We start from the raw sequence: 17,005 nt of genomic DNA, 5'->3' as shown, positions 1-17,005 counted from the left end.
AAAATAAAAATTAAATTAAAAACTTTATATTTATATATATAAAAAAGATATCTATAATATATATAAAAATAAAACTTATGAAAAAGCTATATGATATTTTTGTATACCCAATCTAAATTGTATAAATTTTATCCATTTGTCCCAGATAGCAAAAAACTTCTCTTGCGTTTGTTGCTTTAAGAAAGCCGAAATCTTTGCCATTTCCGCCAGATAAGCTACTTTAAAAAACCATTCCTGCAATGTAGGCAAAGATTCCTTCTTCCAATATTGTCCAACTAACAGCCTCGCGGCTGTGATCAAATTTAACATCAATACAACCTCCTTTGTATCACAATCTGTAACAATACCTAACAAAAATAATTGCGGAGTAAATTTTACCCTCCTTCTAAAAATTCTCTGGATATTCCACCATATTTTGATCCAAAATGCTTTTATCTCTCTGCATGACCACCAAATATGATAATAGGAAGCCTCCTTATAACCACATCTCCAGCATTTAGGTTGCACGTCAGGGTACATGTAAGACATTTTTTGTGGATCAAGGTGCCATCTATAAAACATTTTATAAAAATTCTCCCTCAAATTCTGTGCTTGAGTAAATTTGACATTTCTCACCCAAATAGTTTCCCAGGTATCCAATGAAACTGGCTCACCAAAGTTCTGCGCCCATCTAATCATACAATCTTTAATTAGTTCCGTTTCTGAGTCCAATTCAACTAAAACCCCATAAATTCTCTTAATGTGGGTTTGTCTTTGATCCTTCAGTTGCTTAATAAGATTTTCATCTTCTCTAAGAAAACCCACCTTACAATCCATCTTCCATCTATCTAGTAGTTGCCTATATTGGAACCAAGAATAAGTAAAATTTTCTTGTGCTAATTCTTCCCGTGATTTTAATTGCCAGTTTTGTCCATCCCATTTAAGTAACTGTCTATAAGACACCATATCCATTTTAACCCCTCTTTTTATTCCTTCTATCGCATGCCAAGGTATAGCCCATAATGGTACTTTAAAATCACTTTTATAATATTTTCTCCAGATCCTAAGTAAAGAAATTCTTAAAATATGAGATTTAAAAGCCCAATCTATTTTTTTATTAAATATTAAATAGGCATGCCACCCATAAAGTAAATCCCATCCCTCTAGATAAAGTATCTCAGAGTTTGTCAAATTTACCCAGTCACTAATTAATGTTAAAACCACCGCATCATAATATAATTTCAAATTTGGTACCTTGAGTCCACCCCTCTCACGGAAGTCTTGCATAATTTTGAACTTAACCCTTGGTTTTTTCCCTGCCCAAATAAATTTATTGAGACCCTTCTGCCACTCATTTAAATTAATCTCATTTTTCAAAATTGGTAACATTTGAAACAAAAAAAGAAACTTGGGTAGAATATTCATTTTTATCACTGCAATTCTTCCCATGAGGGATAATTGCAGCTTTTCCCAGTTCTTCAAGTCTTTCTGGGACTGACTTTTGAATATAAATGTACAGGAATGTACTGTAATTCCTTTGCTAAAAAGTAGCCACAGAACTGGCGAAAGTAAAGTTAATGAACCAATAACTCCCCCCTGTCAAAATAGTTCACCAGAAAGATTTCTGGAATTCATTATTCAGAAAGTGTTAATCAGCCTACAGCAGGATGGAAGGTATAGGACTTCAGTTTAAACTAGAGCTTGTTAGCAATTGGTTTAAGTGAGAACCATCCTGACCTCTGAATAAGAAATAGAAATGATCAAATCTGCATATGACAACATAGACACAAATTGATGATACTCAAGATTCAAGGACTCAAAAAAAGAAGCCAACAATAAACTCAGAGTCTTTCAAAAATTAAAATAGTATATAATGAATAAATTAGAAAGGGAACTGAGCAGGCCTATAATCTAAAATATATAGATATCTTTATTAGGGCCAACAGAAATTATATAAATCTGCAGCAAGCTTTTGAATTTTAATTAACATTTTATTCTAAAAAGATGTTATGTGTAGTTTTTCCTCATCATCTTTGAAAAGACATCATTATTTTTACAACAAATTAAAAATAAATAAGAAGTCTGAAAATCAGAAAACCAGAAAAGCTACTGTTGATTATTGTAGATACCAATGGGCAACATTGACCCAATGATGTGATTGTTCTAAGGCAGTTCTTGATATCCTGACAATGATATTTACAGTTGCATGGTGTTCTATTTTTAATTTGTTATAAAAATAATACTTATCTAGATGGAGGGTACCTGTCAGAATCCAATTATATTTCATCTTTAATTATCAGATATAGAAGCTCCCAATTCTGCCTTCTCTGGATTCTGCCATCAGAGGGAGAGAAGGGGGAGAACAAAGGGGCTTTATGGCCCTCACTTCCTTCAGTACACTTCAAAGAGCTGAATGCTGAATGTGTGTTTATTGTAACAAAGAAGGGTATTTGCCTTTCATGTAGTTATCTGAAGTCTCCATCCAGACGGAAGAAAGAAGAAAGGGGGTGGAATTGTGATACTTGAAACTATCACTGGAAGGGGGGTTGATTGGGTGGGACTACTGGGGAACCCCTTAAAACCTTGAATGGGAGAGCTTGAACCCCAAGTCCTGTCTAGCATGCCTGCAACCATTTTCTCTTAATAAAGGATTCCTGTTGGAAGAATTATTCCAAGAGTTCTGTCTTCTTAAGATGCAAAGTGGGGTGGGTCCTTACATTAGACAGGACTTGCAAAATTAATCCACCTGGAAGGGAGACCCTTGCCGGGGGATTTTGCAAAAAATTTACCATGTCAGACAATGGAGAAAGAGAGGGGGAAAACTCCCTGGAAAGAGAGCCGCTGACCCAGTTGGAACCTTGCCAGATGTTGGGATCTGAGAGGTCAGATTCCTCGGGAGAAGAAGTGGTGGAGACACAGGACCACAAGCCTCGCTGGTCGATGAACGTTGGAAAGAAAAGTGAGTGGAGAAAGGAATCAAGAAAGGTGACCCTGAGACGGGGGACCAAGCAACCAGAATGGAAGCAGGAGATGGAGAAATCCCTGCACGCAAGTGAAGAGGGAGGAAGCTGGGCACCGTACTCAGACTGGATCCTAGAGAAAGCTATTGACCTGATGAAGAGAACTCTCAGCTCCCTAGGAGAGGAGAATACTGAGCCCTACGGCCGCCCCAGTTCCTGGAGCCACAAAGGGAGAGACATCGAGGGGGACGTGGAACCTGCAACCCCAGGGACATCTACTGATCCAGGAGCCCCCACCCCCTATTGGACCACAGATGGCAATCTGGACGGAAGACACTACCACCCACAACGGAGGCACCGATCCATTCCAAGACGTCCACCGTTGGAGGTGAAATTCAAAGGGGAGCCAACATGCTTGGGGTTTTTCCTAACCCAAGTACTCAGCTACATGGAGGAATATGGGCAGGACATTCCCAGCGACAAAGCCCGCATCCGGATCGTGCAATCTGCCCTGGATGGACCAGCTGCGGATTGGGTAATGAACTTGCATGACTCCAATGCCCCAGAACTCAGTAACTTCAAGCGTTTCATGTCCTCTTTGAGAAGACGATTTGAAGACCCCCTGGCTGATCGCAAAGCCCGTGAAAGAATAACAATGATGAGGCAAGGCAAACGCCCAGTGGCCGAGTATACACAAGAATTCCGGGCCATTGCCAGCAAACTGAATTGGCCAGAAGACATCCTCCTTGGCCATTTCAAAGACGGACTAAACTATGATCTATATGATGCTTCCCTGCCCCGAGGGGACCCACATCGACTTGAGGAATGGTACGTCTTGGCAGAGGAAGCAGAGATCGACATCTTGAAGAGGCACCGCTGAAGAAAACAATGGAGCCGCCCCCCGCCTGAGCTGACACACCAACCGGTGAAATCATCAGATACAGCCAAGAAGCAAATGGGGTGTTTCAAGTGCGGAAGAGAAGGGCATCGAGCTGTAGAATGCCGCTCAAAGGCCCCCCAGCACAACCCAGACAGATCCCCAATCAACAAACCCAGAGAGTATTCAGCTAAGCCAAAAGAAACAGCCATGAGAATGATGGAAATTGCAGAAACCCCCACCTCTGCTCACCAAGGGGAAAGAACTCCAGCCTACACCACAGGGCCGGTGGATGCCTCAGATGACAGCTCGGAGGGCGAACCCCTGGTAAGTGGATGCATCACACCCATCTTCAAAAAAGTGACTATATTAATCCCCCCCATGCCCGAAGCTGTGAAGGTGAAAGCCTTAATAGACTCTGGCTGCACCCGCTGCCTCATTAGCCCAACATTAGTGGGGAATCTGGGCATCCCATCCAGGAGACTGGAACAACCAATCTCATTTGGCCAGCTAGATGGATCCATAGCAGGGGGGGTGCCAGCTACCCTAGCCACTCTGCCAATACACCTCTCCCTGGGCAACCATGAAGAGGACTTAACGTTTGTGGTGACCCCAGGTATGGAATGCCCAATGATTCTAGGGATGGAATGGTTGAAAAAATGGAACCCCTGGGTAAATTGGAGGACGACAGAAATCAAATTCCCGAAGGGGGACCCTATGGACTTAAAACCCCAAGGGAGGCTACCAGAATCAAGAATAGAAAAAGCATCCATAGGAGAGGAAAAAAGATTAACAGAAATACCAGAGGAATATAGGGACCTTGCTGAAGTCTTCAGTGAGGAGAGGGCGAATGAGCTTCCCCCCCACCGACCCACAGACTGTACCATTGAATTCAAGCCTGGGGCAAAACTCCCGAAGCCCAGATTATACTCCATGAGCCCAAAGGAGAAGGAGGAAATGGAAAGATTTATAAAAAAAAACCTGGAGAGAGGTTTCATTGAGCCAGCCAAGCCTAAAGTGGCTGCCCCGGTCCTTTTTAGAGAGAAGAAGGATGGCTCTTTACGTTTATGCGTGGATTATAGGGCCCTGAATACAATCAGTGAAAGCAACCTATACCCGCTGCCCCTCATGAAAGACATGCTGTCACACCTATCGAAAGGGAAATTTTTTTCTAAACTAGACCTAAGGGAAGCTTACTATCGCGTGAGAATCAAGGAAGGGGACGAATGGAAGACTGCATTTAACTGCCCCATGGGGTGCTATCAATTCAAAGTCTTGCCATTTGGATTACAAGGGGGCCCTGCAGTCTTTATGCAATTAATCAATGACGTTCTAAGGGAGCACCTATTTAAGGGGGTCCTTGTTTACTTGGACGACATTCTTATCTTTACTGAAACAAAAGAAGAACACGTCAAACTTGTCAGAGCGGTTTTAAAGAAGCTGCGAGCCGCTCACCTATATGCCAAACTCTCAAAATGCGAATTCCACCAGGAAAGGATAGACTACCTAGGCTATCGCATATCCCCACAGGGCATTGAAATGGACCCGGAGAAGGTCAAAGCAGTACTAAATTGGGCACCACCCCGCACAAGAAAGCAACTACAAAGTTTCCTGGGCTTTGCAAATTTTTACCGCCAATTCATCCCCTCATTTGCACAGATAGCCTTGCCCCTCACTAACTTACTAAAAACGAAGGGAACATCCTCAGTAAAACCTAGCCAGCCACTAACATGGACAATGGAGTGCCAAGCAGCGTTTGAGAGACTAAAGAGACTTTTTTCTGCCGAACCAGTACTAAGGCACCCAGACATGGACAAGCCCTTCATAATACAGGCAGATGCAAGTGATGTGGCAGTGGGGGCTGTGCTATTACAAGAAAATGATGATGCAGTATTGCAACCCTGTGCATATACATCCAAGAAACTCACGGAAACAGAACAGCGCTGGCCCGTATGGGAGAAGGAGGCTTATGGGATACGTTGGGCATTACTCACGTGGCGACAGTTCCTGGAAGGCAACAAAATCCCCTTCCAGGTGTGGACTGATCACAAAAATTTAGAAGCCCTGAAAACTTCTAGGAAACTCAATCCCAAACAAGTCCGCTGGTCCCAGCATTTTCACCAATTCCAATTTAAGCTCAAACATTTACCAGGAAGAAAGAACTTCCTGGCAGATGCACTATCTCGCATGCCCCAATATAACAGCGCACGAACCACAGACTCTAGACCAATAATGGCAGAGTCACAACTGGCAGCGCCAGTAACCACAAGAACCCAAGCCAAAATAAAACCACAACTGGACAGCCAAACTGGGATTGAATTCAGAAAAAGTTTGGAAACAGATGAATGGTTCCAGAAAAACAAACATGTGTGCACAATGAGAGACGGATTGCCTTGGGTAGGGGAAAAGTTATATATACCAACAACTCAAAGACTAACTTTCATGCACCTTTGCCATGACACAAAATCAGCAGGGCATTTTGGATTTGTAAAAACTTTACACTTAATTAAATGGCAATTTTGGTGGCCATCAATAAAAAAGGACATAGAAAGTTATGTTGCCAGCTGCCCAACCTGTGCATCAGCAAAGAGGTTGCAAGGGAAATCGCCAGGGCTATTACAACCAGTGGCAAGTCCCTCAGCCCCCTGGAGGGAAATAGCCATGGATTTTATAGTGGAATTGCCAGAAAGCAATGGGAATACTGTTATCTGGACAGTCACGGACCTATTTTCCAAACAGGTGCACTTTATCCCTTGCCAAAAAATTCCCACTGCAAAGGCCTTAGCAAAACTTTTCATCCAGCACATTTACAGATTGCACGGGGCACCCCAACGCATCATCTCTGATAGGGGAGTGCAATTTACGTCTGCATTTTGGAAGGAATTTTTATCCCTCTTAGGGACCACTCAGGGATTGACATCTAGCCACCACCCTCAAGGGGATGGACAAGCGGAACGCTGCCAGTCGGTACTTGAGCAATATTTGAGATGTTTTTTAAATTTCCAACAGAGTGATTGGACGGACTTACTTCCTTTTGCAGAAGTTGCCTACAATAATGCAGTCCACTCCAGCACAGGCTACACTCCTTTTCAAATAGCCAACGGTCAAAGTTTCAACCCTATGCCAGAGTTAACCCCAAAAGAACCAACGATCCCTTCACTGAAAGAATGGATGGAAAACCTACAAAACACCTGGCCAATAGTCAGAAAATCACTAGATGAAGCTAGGCGGGCATACAAAGCACAAGCCGATAAAAAAAGGGTTGAGCCTACACCATTCATTATAGGAGAAATGGTGTACTTATCTACAAAATACCTAAAGTCCCTACAGCCCTGTAAAAAACTTGGACCAAAATATATAGGACCTTTTCCAATTAAAAGAATCATAAATCCAGTAACAGTAGAATTAGAATTACCCAAAAACCTCAGGCAAATACACCCAATTTTTCATTGCAGCTTGCTGAAAAGAGAGCATCAGTTACCTCTACGGCCAAAAATCCCCCCCCCCACCACCTCCAATCATGGTGGAGGATGAACAACACTTCGAAATAAAGGAAGTCCTTGACTCTAGGAGATATCATGGAGCAACTCAGTACCTAGTTGCCTGGAAACACCTCCCTCCCTCACAAAACGAGTGGGTCCATAAACGTCATGTCAGAGCCCCGAAACTATTGAAGAAGTTTCACACAGAGTATCCCAACAAGCCTAACTAACTTTTATACCTGTTTTGTTTTCTTGCAGGTGGATCTCTCTTATTGTTAAGAGGGGCCGGATGTCAGAATCCAATTATATTTCATCTTTAATTATCAGATATAGAAGCTCCCAATTCTGCCTTCTCTGGATTCTGCCATCAGAGGGAGAGAAGGGGGAGAACAAAGGGGCTTTATGGCCCTCACTTCCTTCAGTACACTTCAAAGAGCTGAATGCTGAATGTGTGTTTATTGTAACAAAGAAGGGTATTTGCCTTTCATGTAGTTATCTGAAGTCTCCATACAGACGGAAGAAAGAAGAAAGGGGGTGGAATTGTGATACTTGAAACTATCACTGGAAGGGGGGTTGATTGGGTGGGACTACTGGGGAACCCCTTAAAACCTTGAATGGGAGAGCTTGAACCCCAAGTCCTGTCTAGCATGCCTGCAACCATTTTCTCTTAATAAAGGATTCCTGTTGGAAGAATTATTCCAAGAGTTCTGTCTTCTTAAGATGCAAAGTGGGGTGGGTCCTTACAGTACCATGAAGATCACAAGACTGGCAATTCCTTAGTCTTTCCTACAAGACTTTTACCTGGAATGTTCTCTATGCAAAGCAACATTATTTAGCCACCATACTTATTGTTTAATGGCAAGATTCACTTAATTCACTGGCAAGATTTTAAGAAATGCTCAAGAAAAATATTTTTAGTACCTTCAAATGCAAGAGCAGTCAGTAGTGTATGTTAATGCTAGGCCTGTGCAAATTATTTGACAGGGCACTTCACATGAATATCTCTCCTCAAACCTGCAATATAGCAGTGTATGCTGGAAGGCTCTACAGAAGCATTTTGAGGCCCTCCCAACCTCATCTTAACAAGCATGTGCATACCCAGAAGACACTTCAACTGGCAGAGTTTCTTCATTATATGATTTGAATAGGAGGCTCATTACACACCATTTGAACATTTTATGAATATTAATTCTTCTTCCAAGAGCTTTTCCATAGGGTAAGTGTGTCTATTATACTGTATGTACAAAAAAATCCTCTGAAAACATAAACAAAATCATTCATACACACATAAACTCTCTTTTATACTATGTTAAACGTTATTTGTTTGTTTACATTAAACGTATATGCCACCCATCTAATTTATATTGTGTTATACTGCCTTGTTACTTGTTTTTAAATTGTTTCGGTGTATTGTCAGCTGCTTAGAATTGTTTGGAATTGGACATCAATCAAACAGATAGAATCAAGATCACGTGAAGTGTTAATACCACTTTACAATGCCTTGATAAGGCCACACTTGGAATACTGCATCCAGTTTTGGTCACCATGATGTAAAAAAGATGTTGAGACTCTAGAAAGAGTATAGAGAAGAGCAACAAGGATGATTAGGGGACTGGAGGCTAAAACATACGAGGAACGGTTGCTGGAATTGGGTATGTCTAGTTTAATGAAGAGGATGAGGGGGGACATGATAGTAGTGTTCCAATATCTCAGGGGCTGCCACAAAGAAAAGCCTGAAGGCAGGACAACTAAGGAGAAACTTCCTGACAGTTAGAACAATTAACCAGTGGAACAACCTGCCTCCAGAAGCGGTGAATGCTCCAACACTAGAAGTTTTTAAGAAGAGACTGGACAGCCATTTGTCCGAAATGGTATAGGGTTTCCTGCCTGAGTAGGGGGTTGGACTAGATGACCTCCAAGGTCCCTTCCAACTTTATTATTATTATTATTATTATTATTATTATTATTATTATTATTATTATACAAACTTTAAAAGTTTATTTTATGTAGTTTTTGGCTACATATTGTAAGGCTATCTGGGCAAATGAGGGGATGAATTGGCGGTAAAAGTTTGCAAAGCCCAGGAAGCTTTGTAGTTGCTTTCTTGTGCGGGGTGGTGCCCAATCTAATACTGCTTTGACCTTCTCTGGGTCCATTTCAATGCCCTGGGGGGATATGCGATAACCTAGGTAGTCTATCCTTTCCTGGTGGAATTCGCATTTTGAGAGTTTGGCATATAGGTGGGCAGCTCGCAGCTTCTTTAAAACCGCTCTGACAAGGTTGACATGTTCCTCTTTTGTTTCGGTGAAGATAAGAATGTCGTCCAAGTAAACAAGGACCCCCTTAAACAGGTGCTCCCTTAGAACGTCATTGATTAGTTGCATAAAGACTGCAGGGCCCCCTTGTAATCCAAATGGCAAGACTTTGAATTGATAGCACCCCATGGGGCAGTTAAATGCAGTCTTCCATTCGTCCCCTTCCTTAATTCTCACACGATAGTAAGCTTCCCTTAGGTCTAGTTTAGAAAAATTTTTCCCTTTCGATAGGTGTGACAGCATGTCTTTCATGAGGGGTAGAGGGTATAGGTTGCTTTCACTGATTGTATTCAGGGCCCTATAATCCACGCATAAGCATAAAGAGCCATCCTTCTTCTCTCTAAAGAGGACCGGGGCAGCCACTTTAGGCTTGGCTGGCTCAATGAAACCTCTCTCTAGGTTTTTTTAATGAATCTTTCCATTTCCTCCTTCTCCTTTGGGCTCATGGAGTATAATCTGGGCTTCGGGAGTTTTGCCCCAGGCTTGAATTCAATGGTACAGTCTGTGGGTCGGTGGGGGGGGAGCTCATTTGCCCTCTCCTCACTGAAAACTTCAGCAAGGTCTCTATATTCCTCTGGTATTTCTGTTAATCTTTTTTCCTCTCCTATGGATGTTTTTTCTATTCTTGATTCTGGTAGCCTCCCTTGGGGTTTTAAGTCCATAGGGTCCCCCTTCGGGAATTTGATTTCTGTCGTCCTCCAATTTACCCAGGGGTTCCATTTTTTCAACCATTCCATCCCTAGAATCATTGGGCATTCCATGCCTGGGGTCACCACAAACGTTATGTCCTCTTCATGTTTGCCCAGGGAGAGGTGTATTGGTAGAGTGGCTAGGGTAGCTGGCACCCCCCCTGCTATGGATCCATCTAACTGGACAAATGAGATTGGTTGTTCCAGTCTCCTCAATGGGATGCCCAGATTCCCCACTAGTGTTGGGCTAATGAGGCAGCAGGTGCGGGCTTTGTCACTGGGAATGTCCTGCCCGTATTCCTCCATGTAGCTGAGGACTTGGGTTAGGAAAAACCCCAAGCGTGTTGGCTCCCCTTTGAATTTCACCTCCAACGGTGGACGTCTTGGAATGGATCGGTGCCTCCGTTGTTGGTGGTAGTGTCTTCCGTCCAGATTGCCAACTGTGGTCCGGTAGGGGGGGGCTACTGGATCAGTAGATGTACCTGGGGTTGCAGGTTCCACGTCCCCCTCGGTGTCTCTCCCTTTGCGGCTCCAGGAGTTGGGGAGGCCGTAGGGCTCAGGATTCTCCTCTCCTAGGGAGCTGAGAGTTCTCTTCATCAGGTCAATAGCTTTCTCTAGGATCCAGTCTGAGTACGGTGCCCAGCTTCCTCCCTCTTCACTTGAGTGCAGGGATTTCTCCATCTCCTGCTTCCATTCTGGTTGCTTGGTCCCCCGTCTCAGGGTCACCTTTCTTGATTCCTTTCCCCACTTACTTTTCTTTCCAACGCCCATTGACCAGCGAGGCTTGTGGTCCCGTGTCTCCACCACTTCTTCCCTGAGCAATCTGACCTCTCGGATCCCAACATCTGGCAAGGTTCCAACTGGGTCAGCGGCTCTCTTTCCAGGGAGTTTTTCCCCTCTCTTGCTCCATTGTCTGACATGGTAAATTTTTGCAAAATCCCCCGGCAAGGATCTCCCTTCCAGGTGGATTAATTTTGCAAGTCCTGTCTAATGTAAGGACCCACCCCACTTTGCATCTTAAGAAGACAGAACTCTTGGAATAATTCTTCCAACAGGAATCCTTTATTAAGAAGAAGTGGTTGCAGGCGTGCTAGACAGGACTTGGAGTCCAAGCTCTCCCATTCAAGGTTTTAAGGGATTCCCCAGTAGTCCCACCCAATCACCCCCCCTTCCAGTGATAGTTTCAGGTATCACAATTCCACCCCCTTTTTTCTTTCTTCCGTCTGGATGGAGACTTCAGATAAACTACATGAAAGGTAAATAACCTTCTTTGTTATGGTAAGGTTCTTTGGTGCTAACTCTTTGAGGTTGCAATAAACACATTCAGCTCCTTAGAAGTCTACTGAAGGAAGTGAGGGCCATAAAGCCCCTTTGTTCTCCCCCTTCTCTCCCTCTTATGGCAGAATCCAGAGAAGGCAGAATTGGGGGTTTCTATATTTGATAATTAAAGATGAAATATAATTGGATTCTGACACATATATAGTATTTTTTATTCAGGTTATTAGACTTAATTAAAATTGCCAAAACATATTAAGAGTTTAAAATAAATATTTCTATTCATAAATATAATTTCAAATGTGGTGTAGCCATAGGTTATGCCCATCTAGAGCTCTAGATTGAGAACTGATTAACAGTTTTTCAAAGTTTAACTTTAAGGCATAAACTTAGCTTTATCTAAGAAACAGTGTTTCAGCTCTTCCAAGAATATGATAATTGTTCTATAAATGGATAAGTTGTCTTGGAAGGATAAATTCCAATACAAATCATTTTGTAAAGTATTTTTGGAATATTACCTCATTCTAATTTGTTTGCTGATGAGGTAAGTATAAAGTTTTATTAAAACATTTATAAAGCAGTTTGCCAGATTATCCAATTTCTGCCAAACAGCAAAATTAAAAATATATAGGATAACATTTAATATTTTGATGGATTATACTGATCCTTTTAGGCTATAATTTATCCCCTTACTTAGGGAGTAAGCCTCATTGACTTCAGTTCAATATGCTCATGTAGAAAATTTAGATGACTGCATTGTCAGCTCACTTCACATCAGGCAGATTGAGTCGAAAACTGAATACACTGCAGTAAGTGTAGTGGTATTTTCTTTGTCATTTTAACAGTGCAACCTACCTACACTCTCAAGGCTATGATGAGACTGCGATACAGGATTATACTTCACATTTGTGTCTGAATTTTAAATGTTGTTTTATATGAAAAATTATTTTAATAAAATTATCAGAAAATAGTATGAAACCTGGTATTAAAAATATAATGCTGTTTTAAGTGATCCCTTGATTTGACATTACAAAATAGTAGAGATAAATATCACCTAAATGATGAACAATGATTTGCTTTCCATAGATAGTGTCAGAAATATTTAAACTTTATGATTTATTAGCAAATTTCCTCACTAAAGCTTACAATTTAAAAATATTTTAGGCTCAGATTATAAATTATATTACTGAATACACAGAAATGAATAAAAAAATATTAAATTTTACGCAAGAACAAAAAGAAACTTATTTAAAAATAATATATGAAACATAAACAGAAATTCTAGCTAAAACTACAAGAAACAATTGTACAATTTCAAAAATCACATGTTCATATTGTATTTGAAATTATCCTATAGTTGATGTAATTAGAGCAGGGTTTGCAATGGTCAATTTCATTTCTTCAGGATTAGAACTCTGTAAAACATCTCCATTTTCTTGAAACAATCTTTTTACATCAGCTATTAAATGATTTGAAGGACTACTTAGAAATTTAAGAATATAATTTCATCATATAAATAACCAACAAAGCATTTATTTATATTATTTATCCATTAATTTCATATTTATTTTATTTATTAAATTCCTATACTTTCCATCACACTTGCATCATTCATATTATAAATTCCTAATGTCAATTAATTAAGTTACTAAAATTTGTTACAAAAGGCTATTTTTACGCACCCTTAATTACCTGCAGATAGACATCAAGATAAACCACAGTTTATCATGATAGTAAAGAACTATAGGCAGATATGTACTTTTTTGCTTCAGTGCAGCCATAAGGAGAAACCAGAAACTTGTGCATCTCTTTGTCATTAACAAGTTTAGAATTACACAAATATTCCTCCACTATTCTTTGTTGAAACAAGCCAACTTTATGAGTCATGTTTTTAAATTGCTTTATGACAAACTTAGTAAAGATCAATTAAGGTTGTTGGATCTGAATGATATGGTAGATTGCAATCTATACAAAAGTGAAAACTACTAAATATTCTTCAAAGCTGCATCATAATTGTGATGAGTGGGGGTGGGAAGAAATATATGAATATATAAAATATATAAATATATGAGTATATAAAATATATAAATATATTTTTCTTGTGTTTTCTTTTGTTGCACTTGCATTTTGGTCTGTGACTGCAAAATAAAAATTATTATTATTATTATTATTATTATTATTATTATTATTATTATTTATGAGTTATTTTGATTCAATTACTTTTTCTAATCATAGTAACTATCTTTTTTTCTTGTATCTGAACAGAGGCTTTTCTTTTTCTCCTTAGGTCTTTCTTAAACAATCTGTTATCCTGAGATAACAATTTCCAAATTCTTTTTAATCTCTTATTTGTTAAAGAGAAAATGAGAGGTTGAAGTAAGGGACCACTACAATATCTACATTTTACTGAGTATTGCAAATGCAACACTGGCAAAATCAGGGGCTCTTTACTCACATCTTTCATCGTGAAACAACAGCAAGGCTACCATCTCCGTTGGATAGAGTTCAGAGGTCCATAGAGCAACACAGTGATCTGTGAATGACCCAAGATAATCAGCAATGGAGCTTCCACAAATGCATGTATGGATCCACTGAAGTTATGTGGTACTTTTTATAGCATATGTTTAAACTGCTAACTTGTGTCCCTAAGTCCTAATTATAATTCAGAATAATTATTTCATTTTGAATATTACAGTTATGGTTTCACCACATTTTCAGTATTCCTTGAAAAAAGTATTCACTTAGCTTTTATTTAATTTCAGTGGTAATATTATGTAACCAAATATCTCTGAGCAGCAATTTGACAAAACCCTATTCATTGTATGATTGGCTAAGGTAGCCACATGATTCATTCAAGAAAGCAGATAAATGATGCTTAACCCAGGAGAAATAATTATCCTAGGAAAATACAATAGTTGCAGAAGTGATTTTTGGAAGAACTCTATGTGAGATTCAACCCTAGCAAACTTGCTGATTTAATTCATAAGTCCCCCAATGTACTTGAAAAATATTTAATCTCCCTTAGTAAAATAGTATATTTTTGTCTCTCATTTTGGCTTTAAAAATCACCCTTCACATCTAGATATCATGATGATCATATCATGAGGATGGGATAAACATTTATCAAGTCTCCATGAAATAACATTCAAATTGCATCAAGTGTCCCCTATATCTACCATCCCAAGCAACTGGTATTTAGGACTTGGGCCAAAAAAAAGACAACACTATCTAAGTAGAGCTAAGAGAGGGGCTGAAGGAAGTATCCAACCATTTAAAATTGCAGCAGCATATGCATAATCTGTAATATTTCAAGTAGTCATTGGTTTAAAGAAAATAAAAGTAGTATTTGCTCAAAGAAGTGTAATTGTAACAAAAATATTGTGCTTATTTAAAAAACAAACAAACCTAGAAATAAATATGGGTCATTGTGAGAAGAGCACTATTACTTTTATTGCCAAAAATACATACATATTCATCTTAAGAAACATCAAGTGAGAAATAAATATTTGTTTCAAATAAAAGAAGTTAGAAGTAACACATTAGCAATGCCTATTTTCATTGTTTTAATAAGCATCAAAAAGTTAATATCAAGTATTAATAAAAGATTTAATCTTAGATTTTGTATATATGAACATGTACATTTGCTTCTTTTAAATATTATAAATATTTAATAATTTATAAAGTTTATGAATTAATATGTGATAAAACAATCACAATCTTTTCAGATTTTTAACATATTTGAAAAGAGAAAAGGGAAAGATGCTGAATATATAACCAATGCAGGAAGATGCAAAATCTTCCTCTTTTAGATCATTGTTTATTTCACTGTTGTAAATTTATCAGTTAAGTTTATGATAATAATATCCACAACCTCCAATATAGTATGCATAGAAAGGTTGTTGGCATAGTAGAGTGAAGATTGTTCTGCTTACATCTGTACAACCTTTTAAGCTACTACAAAGTAATTTAAAAGGGATACTTGCTACTATATAATGATCTTTCTTAATTAGTTACATTATCAATCTATAAGTATTTTGTTCACAAGCAAGAAATTATAGATGTGAATAATTATATAAATGTGTATGGGTGCTTTTCTTTAGAAATTATGCTTAAGATGTAAAGATGCTTTACTAACCTGTAGCGGTCTTTGTTTATCACTATTTTTAGGAGATTTCAGCCCACTTGTCTGTTGTTGTAGGAGCAGCTGCCTGGCTGCCTGCAATGCCTGAAAGTTAAGACAAAATGAAAATAAATAAAAGTTAAAGCATTTTGTCGAAAATGTTTCAGTAGCAATTTGCCTAATGCAAAAAGCAAAACTGCCTTTTCCTATGTAAATAAAAATGTATCTTCTTTAAACACAGCAACAAAAATCCATAGATAGTATGTATATCAGATTTTAAGAAACAAGCATATATCTGCAACAAATTCTCAACGAAATAGCATTAATTTGTATAAAGTGCTTGCAGAGGAAAAATCATAAACCACATCAATAGCCTCATCTCCACAAGAACTTGTCTGTAAGTAAAATGCTCACACCCTTGTAAATCATCACTCAATTTGCATTTTCACTTTACAATGTTAAGTAAAAGCTATAGACTTCAAGTAATACTGGAAACTGTAATTAAATTTGACAAATCAACATCAGATTATCTTGAACGTGAATTAATAAGGACATTCATTGAAGATTAAAAACTGTTTTTGATACTTACAATTCAAAAAGAAATCTCTCATTTGACAAAATAAAGTGGAGTTTTAATGCCAAATAAAATAAGTGGCTTTCATTTGCATTCTCACTAAACTCTGAAATCAGTACTTAAATGATCAGATTGGCTTCTGTAGGTGATAGTATAGTAATCAAAATATAGTATTTAAACTTGTTCATTTAAATTAAGTAAAGTAAAACTTGAACAACAGAATTATACGGAGCTATGCCAGTTACTAGAAAAAGTATTAACTTTAAACAAATGTAGCTGTTACAACTTTAGAATTCCAAAATATTAAACTATATAAACTATTAAGTTTTTTCTACAAAGTACTAGGACACAGAGAGCAATTCAGAATTCAAATATATTATTAGTAGAATTGTATTCACTCTAAAAATTGTCACCAAACTGATAAAGAGTGGTAGTTTTGCTTAGCCACAAATGAGATGATTTTAAGGTAGTTTCCAGTATCCATGACAACAGTTGCTTTGACAAGATGTGCATATGGCATTACACTGCCAGCTGGTGTGAACAATGTTTGAACTACTGCATTGAGATGCTGAGCAAACAGAAAAAGTTGCCACGTCTTAACCCTCGGGAAAGCAGTCGTCCCCTGATCAATTATGAAAAGACAGAGAGAAGGCTGCTACAGTCTGGTTCCATGCAAGTTTTTGAAAAAACAAGAAGACACAACAAACCAAAGTAAACAAGCTACACTACATGCT

The 17,005-nt window shown here is 38.9% G+C and overlaps 1 protein-coding gene across 5 annotated transcripts in view; it reads right to left on the bottom strand.

The window, feature by feature from the left end:
- FOXP2 (forkhead box P2) overlaps window positions 1-15,888 on the bottom strand; it is a 204,973-nt gene extending 189,085 nt beyond the window's left edge. For 2 of the 5 annotated variants that reach the window (XM_039355896.1, XM_039355897.1), the window contains exons 1-2: window positions 15,713-15,754; window positions 14,033-14,110 (exon numbers count right to left, since the gene is read on the bottom strand). In XM_039355896.1, coding sequence (XP_039211830.1) covers window positions 14,033-14,041 — 9 coding nt within the window. In that variant the 5' untranslated portion in view covers window positions 14,042-14,110; window positions 15,713-15,754. Of the gene's footprint in view, window positions 1-14,032; window positions 14,111-15,712 lie in introns of all 5 variants that reach the window. The other 3 variants (XM_039355898.1, XM_039355899.1, XM_039355900.1) reach the window with 3 other exon arrangements.
- Window positions 15,889-17,005: the final 1,117 nt, after the last annotated feature.

This window comes from Crotalus tigris, unplaced genomic scaffold (genome assembly GCF_016545835.1).
Source record: "Crotalus tigris isolate CLP2741 ecotype Arizona unplaced genomic scaffold, ASM1654583v1 scf7180000018767.220593, whole genome shotgun sequence".
In the NCBI taxonomy this organism is placed as follows: Eukaryota; Metazoa; Chordata; class Lepidosauria; order Squamata; family Viperidae; genus Crotalus; species Crotalus tigris.
Note: the sequence above shows the minus strand (reverse complement) of the source record. Positions and strands in the feature narration are given on the sequence as shown.